At 56.0% G+C, this 8,744-nt stretch overlaps 1 protein-coding gene across 1 annotated transcript in view; it reads right to left on the reverse strand.

Annotated features, from left to right (window-relative positions):
- Nucleotides 1-8,744, reverse strand: part of COL27A1 (collagen, type XXVII, alpha 1) — a 124,647-nt gene that overhangs the window by 97,247 nt on the left and 18,656 nt on the right. The window contains exons 5-6 of the mRNA XM_012721232.1: nt 7,941-7,994; nt 3,991-4,044 (exon numbers count right to left, since the gene is read on the reverse strand). Of these exons, the coding sequence (XP_012576686.1) occupies nt 3,991-4,044; nt 7,941-7,994 (108 nt within the window). The remainder of the gene's footprint in view (nt 1-3,990; nt 4,045-7,940; nt 7,995-8,744) is intronic.

Here is an 8,744-nt window from a genome sequence, read left to right on the forward strand (position 1 = left end):
TTTACTTACAAAAGGGGAAAGGAATAGGAAACAATCCAGGGAAAGAGAGCGGGACACAAAGTAACTGTGATACCTTATGGCTAAGCTGACTGAACACGAATCACGCGGTCTGGAGAGCCGTTTCCCGAGCGAGAGTGAGAGATGTAATCGTGCCCCATTTGGCCCCCAAATATCCCAGAATTCCTGCTAGTTCCGCCCTTGGGTCCTCGCAGTTCTTTCCCTGGTACTGCTGGGAGTTGTAGTTTCCAGTCACTGGCGTAGAGGCTGGAGTCCAAGGTCCAGCATCAGTATCCACACCAGGGAAGCTCCAGACCTCCCCACTGGCCACCTCTTACCCTACTGGCTGCTGGTAAGGCCCTGTTTTCAAGCTGCCTGAGTGGCCTTTGCCACTGAGTGACCATCTGATCCTGTCACCTCTGCATCCGACCTCAGCTGAACCTTCCTGTCCTCTGAGAAGGTGACCCCAGCCCATCCCAGCCCATTCCATGGGCCCCCAGTGCCTCTCATGCAGACCCCTGAGATGGCATAATCCGACGTCATTCTCCATTCATCGCTGTAATGAGCTTGTTCCCCAGGGTCAGGCACTGCGCCCACTCAGGCCCCATTCCTGGCCCGGCAACCTGCACGTGCTGACAGCTGACCATTCCAGGGGACTTGCCAGAGGCCACACAACTCTAAGCGACTCCACGACCCTTCAGGACAACCTGCGGGGCCAGCTACTCTTGCACCCATATTCCAAAGGAAGACACTGAGGCATGGGAAGTCCATAAAACTTTCTCACAGTCCCAGAACCAGAACAAGACTCCAGGCTCGACATTCTTAACCATGTGCTTTCCCACAGCACCAGCTGGACACAGGCATCCACTCAATGGCTCCAGCTTGGGCTCCAAGGTCAGCCAGTGCTGGCCTCCTAGGTTCCAGCTTCTCCACCTCATCTCAGTCCTTGATGCGGCTCCCTGCAGAAGCTGGGAAAAGCTCCTGATGGAGTCAAACGTGGGTATATAGCTATCTGCTCCCTGGACAGCACCGGGGCTCTGGAGGAGGCAGATGGGCTGAAGCTGGGCTCTGCCTGTGCCAGCTGTGGGTCCTGGGGAGCATTTCCAATAGCAGCCCCAAGACTCAGAATACAGCTCTGTCACTGCCTGGTCTGCAGGTGACCTGGGCCAGTCACCCAGGCCCACTGTGACCTCAAGGAATAAAGGACCTTTGCTCTTTCTCCCCTCCCTGAGCTTCATCAACCCGCCTGTCTCTCTCACCCTTCCGTCCCCACCTCACAAGAAGAATCAGAAGCCATAAATGTGCTGAAGGATCACCTACAGTGCCCGAGCCAGACAAGGGGCAGGCTCCCTGGACCAGGGCCAGTGTGGCTAATCTCTTCATCAGCAGCACAGAGTAGATGTGTGTTGACCGGAAGGGGTGAAGTGGCTGGGTGGCCCAGAAGCAGCGCTGGGTGCTAATGTCATAAGGAAGAAGAAAGAGAAGAGCATCCAGGGAGCCAGCCCTGCGATCCCACCGGTCACCTTCCAGGCCCAAAGGGGATCAGAGTAAAGAGTGGCTCTCTCTCAAGAATCATGAACACTCATACCGATCCAAAGGATTCTCACACACTCTCAGCCAAGTCAGGCACTCCACCCAGGGAAAGCCCCCGCATTAGCCCTGGTCTGGCCATGCCACAGTCCAGTAGACTGCAGCCTCCCACCAACTGGCCTGTCCCAACTGGCCTGTCCCTGGGCCACCTCCACTCACCCTTGGGCTCAGGGCCAAGTGTCTAGGCAAAGAGCATGCTTTTCCCCTTCGGTCTTTTATGAAAGTGTCAGTGGGAGAAGCAGCTTCCCATTCTGGGGTGTTTTCTAGAACCCACACCCTTCTCTGTTAGGCACAGAAGCCAGCTGGATGCCTGTCCACAAAGGCCTGAATCCACATTTCCCAGCTCCACGTGGGGGCAGGAAGACTGGTACCCCTGGTACCAGCCTCGCTCCCCACCCCAGAATGCCTCTCAAAACGGAGGGAGAAGCGGCTGGCAGACCTCCGCCTGCCTGGGCATATCTGTTGGCATGATGGCGTGCAGGTCAGTCTGGGCTTCTGTGGACCTGGGACTCAGGCCCAGAGTGGGAGGTGCAGGGGGAGCAGCGGGAAGGGCCGGGAAGGGCCCAGGACCAGCCAAGGGGAGGAGCCAGGGAGCATCCACTGTCACAGAAGTAGGGGATCCGTCTGGGAGCACGAGTGACCAGCCATCCCAGAGACGGTCAAGATGGGTGAGCTTCTGAGCAAACCTAGCCATTCAATAGAGCTGAGGACCCTCGGCTTCTTGATGTACCCCTGGGCTTGGGAGCTCTGAGGTCTCCCCACTAAGTAAAAGTCTCCCAAAGAATTCTACTCTCTCGGCCACTCTTTCATGCTACCTTACCCTAGACAGTGTCTTAACCCATCTGAGCCTCAGTTTCCCTGTAGGGGATAAGCTCCCATATCCTAGCCATAAATGGGACCGTGTTTCCACTGTGGAAATCAGTGAGGCAAGCTTGGCAAAGCGTGTGCCGAGTTCCTAGCACACAGCAGGGCGCTATCACCGCGCTCGCTTTGTTATAGCCCAGAGCACCTCTGCCACTGCCGAACAAGGGGCCTGAGGCCTCCCCGACCCCCTTCCATGGAAGGACCCCAGCACAGCACCGGCTGCAGAGTCACAGACCCACAGGCCTGCGCTGGGCGCCTGCAGTGTGGGCGAGGCCTGTGCCAGCCAGCGCTGAAACCGTGCTCCTCTCTCCAGAGCTACCTGCACGCAGCCTTTGTCCCAGCTCTCCCGTGAGCTGGTAGGCTGGAGCTCGGTCCAGGAGCTGGCCCGTGGCCAGGCAGTTAAAAGCTTTCCTTAAGCCACTTGACCTTTGCAGTTGGGTTAGCAAAGAATGACCTTGGGTCCGGGCCAAACAAACTCCAAGTACGCTCTTCACGGGGGTAAGCGCAGGCAGGGGTCTGAGCAGGGACCCCTACCCTTCCCAGGCTTCCCCCATTCCTTCCACACAATTGCTGCACCCTCAGCTTCCATGTCTTGCAATTTCTTCCTGACCTTTTCCCCCAGCAGTTACTCAAGACTTCTCCTGGTGACCTAAATGTTGCTGACCCGGCACGCTTTCTGGAGCATTTACTTCTCCCTGTGCACACAGCCCCAGACAGGCCTGTTCCCTGGCCAAGCTCCAGGGAGGCCAGCCGAGCTCCTGAGCCAGAGTACCCCAAAGTCAACAGGGCACCAGCCACTTTGGTTTCTGTGGTCTCCTGTAAAAGTTATCTAGAGCATTCCAGGAAGGCTTCCCGGGGAGGTGGCATCTCTGTGCAAGCCGATTCCCCAGGCTCTGTCTCTAGCTCAGAGCTCCCCTGAGTTATAAGTGTCCATCATGTATGCCCTCTGGCTGGGCTACAATGTTCCCAAATGCAACATCACTCTTATTCTTTCTGACAATGCTAATGCACCCCTCCTTCACACCCCAGAGCTGGCGGGAGGCCTCCTCTCTCCTCTGTGTCACCCGGAAATCCCCGTCTCTGCTCTGAGCCAGCCCCAGCCCATTCTCCACACGGCATCCAGAGACCTTTCTGAGTCATTCCCTGTCAATTCCGCATGGCCCTCAGGGTGCACTTAGACCCTGTGAAGTTCACATGCCCAGTCGGACACTCAAGGCGCTCCCTGGGGGGCACTCGTCTCCAGCTGCCCTTGCATTGGCCTGCATTTGCCCTATGGAGCATCAAATGAGCTTCCCTCCTGCCCTCTCAAGGACTCCAGGTCCTATTACCCTTGTCTCTGAAACCAGAAGCCGAATTCCCAACTTCTCACCGCCTCCAGCTCACCAGCACAGGACTGGCACTATGAGGTGGGAGTCAGGGAGGGTCTACGGCCTGTATGTGCCCCCTCCACAGCATTTGGGATCCTGGGGAACATGCAGGTCTGGCCTCAAGCCTAGTGCCACCCACGGCCCTATCTCCCAACCCATGGCGAATACTTACTTTGGCTCCAGAAAGGCCTGGGAGACCTGGATTTCCGTAAGGGCCAGGAGGACCCTGAGTAAGAAAAGAAACAGAGAGATGAGGGAACACGAGTCATTCCATCCCCTGCAGACGTGACTGGCAGGACCCTTCCGCTCACCAGCTGAACCTCAGCAAGGTGGTCAAGGTGGCCTGCTTGTAGGGAGGGCCTCCTTGATGCAGGCCAGCACTGTGCGCTGCTAGGCACGCTCCAGGATCTTCGCCCCACAAGCGAATTACTATGGTTATTCCTGCTTTGAAGATGAGGAAGCTGGTGTCCAAGATTTACAGCCACCTCAGGTCACCCAGCCAAGGGCAGAATGGGACCTCAGTCTCAGAGACGGGGCAACCGCTCACCCTGACTTGCCCTGCCTGTCCACATTCTGTAGTCTGGCCCAGCGGCCCTCCTCGGCGGGCGTCCTCAGGCTCAAGGCCCAAGTAGCTGCTTGCTGGACTCCTCTGTGTCTGCAGCTTCTTCCTCATGGCCTTTAGGGAGCCGCTCCCTAAAAGCTGCTCCCACCACCTGGCATGCTTTTCCCACCCACCCCTCCAGTTAAAATCCAAATCCTCCTTCAAGGTTAAGCTCATGTGCCACTTCAACCAGGACACTTCTAGGACTCCTCCTGCCTGGAGGAACCCTCCAGAGGAACCAGCTGGACTTCTGTACGTGCTTTGGGGACAGACAGCACAACAATGGGAGCCTCTGGACTCTTCTGAACCAAGGCACACCCCTCCTGGCACCACACCCCACTGTCAGACTCTCCCTCAGATTCCTACCAGCCCTGAGTCTCCAGGGTCCTCAAGGGATCAGCAGCAGCTGGGAAGACCAGGCCCAGAGAGTCAAAGCGTCTGGGCCAAGGTCACACAGCAGAGCACCAGCCAATTGAGGCATGGACTAGGCCTGTTGGCACCATGTCCAGGCTTACTCATGGCTCCCAGGTCATATCTGAATCCCCCTTCTACAGCTGTGGCCTGCTCTGTGCGCTTTTGCCAGCAAGGGCCTTACACTGCAGGCTTACAGCCCAGTCAGATAAACAAGGCCCAAGAGTCAAAGTTGCTGAGGTCCTTGCCCAGCAGAAATGGGAACAGTGCGGGTGGGTGAGGCATCTGGAGGGGTCCTGCGGTGGCCTCCACCCTCAGCGCCCTGGCCCCTCTCAACTCGTCTGGCTAACGGTGTGAACTTGCTTCCTTCCTCCCTCTCTGAGGCCAGCTTCCCAGCTGCAGCCTGTCACATTCCGACCCAGGCACCTCCCTCTTCCTCGATGCCTGGGTTGGAACCCTCCCCTGCTCTGAACACATGGAGACAGAGCCGCGTACAGAGTCCACACGGCCTGGGGAATTTATAACAGTGTCACGTGTGACCTCCCTCCAAACTAACCAGCTCTCAGCCCCTCCCAACATTCCACCAACCACTGTCTCCTGGCACCTGGGTGTGCCTAGTAGTGAAACCTGGTCCCAGTTCTGAGCCCACACCCCCAGCCTGTCTTCCCATCTGTCCTGTGAGTGTGGGACCCAATGGTCACTGGCGTATCTGGAAAACTTGAGAGTTAGCCCAGACCAGGCTGCAAGGTCTAAGCTCAGAGTTCAGCTTAAATTGGGCATAGTTGGGTGGGGTGTGTCTGAGGGGAAGCCTCTGGTACCCAGCACCCCCAGAACAAGATATAGGCTTCACAAAGTCAAGGCCTCTTGCCCATGCCCCTAACTAGCCCAAAGATCGGTGGGCTGATTACCCTACCTGCAGCTAGAGAAGTGGGTGCCTTTTGCTCCTTCACCCCCACCCCCCTACCCCCCTGCAGTCACTGTCTTGCAGAGCTTGAAGCACATAGTTGACCAGGAGCCAAGCAGACCGATTCTATAAATGCTGCAACCCAGAAAGTCGGGTTGGGGGAGAACCCAGGGACTCCCCAGCTTCTTTCACTCAACTAGGGAAGTGAGTGGAGGTGGGATGGGACCTGCCCCAGAGCTGAGGGTGACCTCAGGAAAAGCCCTCCCCCAGCCCTGAGCCCAGAGTCACCATCTGTGCAGAGAGGAGCTGGGACTGATTAATCTTAGGGTTCCATTATCTTCAGAATTTTATGATCTATGGAATTTTTAGTCTACAAACAGGATGATGATGCAGGGGTGTGGTGGTGGGGGCAGAAACACAGAGAGCCTTAGAAGGATGTGAGGAGAGTCATTCACTCACTCGTGGAATTTCTGAGCTGGGCAGAACCTTGGGAATGGTCCTGTGATCCTGGCTGTCATAGATGGGGAAACCGAAGCCCAGAGAAAAAGGGCTTGTCTCGGATCACACAGCTTCTGCGTGGAAATGTTCCTGACTCCCAGGCTACCTCTCTGCAGCAACCATTTGCCAGCACCTGCGAGGCATCGGGTAGGCGAGACAATAATAACCAAGGTCTGCCTCTGACCGGGGCGGGGAACTCAATCATGGGACAGAAACATGAGCGCAAAGAACAGTTATGACTGTCGGCTCTGGGGTCAGACTGCTCGGGCTCGATCCCAGCTCTGCCATTTACTTAATGTTTGACCTTATCCAAAGTAGCAGAACCTTCTGAGCCTCCGTGTCCTTGCCTGTAAAATGGGGATGATATTGGAAGCGATTTCTCAGGACGGCCGGGATCATAAGATCGCGCATATGCAACTCAGCAAACGGAGTTTCAGCGTTAGCAAGCATTGTGAGGAGGGATCCACGCCTTCCAGAGGGCGGGTGACCTGCTGCAGGAGCCTGCACAGTGGGGCCCTATCACAAAGGAGGTAGCATTTGATCTGAGCCATGGTTGGGGAGAGGCTGGGAAGGAAGTCATGCTGAGTGGAGGGGCAGCCTGAGTCAAGGTGCAGAGGCTGGGAGTGCTAGGGGAAATTTGGGGACCTGGGCAGACGCCCCAGAGTGCTAGGTCTAAAAGTCTCATGCTGATCCTAGGCTGCAAGGTCTTGTGGCCAGCAGTGCCCAGAGCCCAGGGATCCCAGCTCTGGACCCGGCTCCATGGAGGCAATGAAGCCAGAAGGAAATGCTGCTCAGAGAGCAGATTCCAGGGCCCAAGGTCCAGGAGTGCAGGGCCAGGTCTGGAGGGAACTAGGGCTCAAGTAATTGCATAACCAGAACCATCTGCTGGGTTCAGAGCTAAAAATATGCCCCAGCCAGTTATCTCTGCCAGGGCCTCGACAGGCACCCAGCGTGGGAAAGGCTGATTTGGCCTGGGCACAGATGCCAGGTGCCATGGGTCCGAGTCCTTTTAGAACGGGGCCGATTTCCCTCCAGAAAACCCCCAAGGGTCATGGCATAAGGTTAAGGGCCTGAGTTCCAGTCCTGGATCGGCCATTTCCTAGATGTCCAATCTGCTCATCACTAAAAAAAAGAATGATTTTACTGGCCCATGGGGTGCTGGGTGCTAAAAGAAGGCTATCAACTAAGGTGGCATAAGTAACAAGCCAGACACAGGAGCTGAGGTTCCAGCTAGCTCACATCAGCCACCACAGGCCTGCCAAGCTGCCTCCAGCCTTTGAGCACGGGAACACACTCCCCTCCCTGGCATGGCTGGCCCAGATGTGTGTGTTGGCATCCCTACCCCAGGATGGTCCTGCAGAGATGGGAAGGGGGGTACAGGATCATGTCCTCTCAGGTCAGCTTTCTTGGACAAATGCTCAGGGAATGTGCTCTGCAGAAGCCTGCCCCCACCACAGCTGCCAAGCCACCCACCAAGGATGACTGAGGCCCAGCACAAGCTCACTGCTGTCCCATGCCAAGTCTGCCCACCCAGTGGCTCTTAGAGATCCTCAGAACCCTAAGTCCACTCCCTGGACAGAGCAGAAAATAGATATTAGAGAGGGACAGGGAGCACCCTGAAGACACACAGCAAGGCTGTGGCTTCAGAGTCAGTGGATGAGGCCACAGAACCAGCCAGGGCTGCAAAGCCTCGCCTGTGATCACTTACCCGAGGCCCTCTTGAACCAGGGGGTCCAGGAAGCCCAGGCAGTCCAGGGGGACCCTGAAGAGAGATCAAGAAGACAGCATCAGTGCCAAGTGGCAACAGAGAATGGGTTTGAGCAGTCATTCAACAAACGTGTCCAGAGTTCTGGGCATGGAAACCTGATGGCTGCGATGGGGAGTTCTCTGAGGTCACGACCTGAGCAACTCACACTTTTTGGAGGTTACCAGGGCTTGCAGCTGCAATTTCTTTGTCTTTGAAGTTATCATATTTCACTACGCACTCAGCTGACTTGCTCAGTTCAAGTATCATCTCCTCCAGGAAGCCTTCCCTGTTCCCTCCACTGAGTTGATCCAAGTTCCTCTTTCCTTCTACTTCCAAGCTCATTATATTACTTGGGGGAGTCGTCTGCTTAAAAGGCCAGCTCACTAGACCATGATCTCCTCAAAGGAACAAATGGGATATGAGTCATCTCTTTCTCCCCAGGGCTCAGCCAAATGCTTGATAAAACAAAGCAGCAAGCAACCTCAGCGCTCAGCCAAGTGCTCTGCAGGCCAGAACAGAGAAGGGACTTCTCCAAGGTCACCCCACGCATCTTTGTGCCAGGGCGAGGCAATGTAGTATAAAGGGTGTAAGCAAAGGCTTTTGCACCAGACAGCCACTAACCACCCTGTGCCTCTAAATGGGAACAATAATTCCCTCCTCACATGATTATCCCAGGATGAAATGCGAGATGGTCCGTGCTCAACACAGAGGTACACAGACTACCTCACTGGGGCTTTTCCTGAATGCGAGGTTTGTGTGATTCTG

The sequence above is a fragment of the Condylura cristata genome, unplaced genomic scaffold, assembly GCF_000260355.1.
Source record: "Condylura cristata isolate star-nosed mole 26May11 unplaced genomic scaffold, ConCri1.0 scaffold00006, whole genome shotgun sequence".
Lineage (NCBI taxonomy): Eukaryota > Metazoa > Chordata > Mammalia > Eulipotyphla > Talpidae > Condylura > Condylura cristata.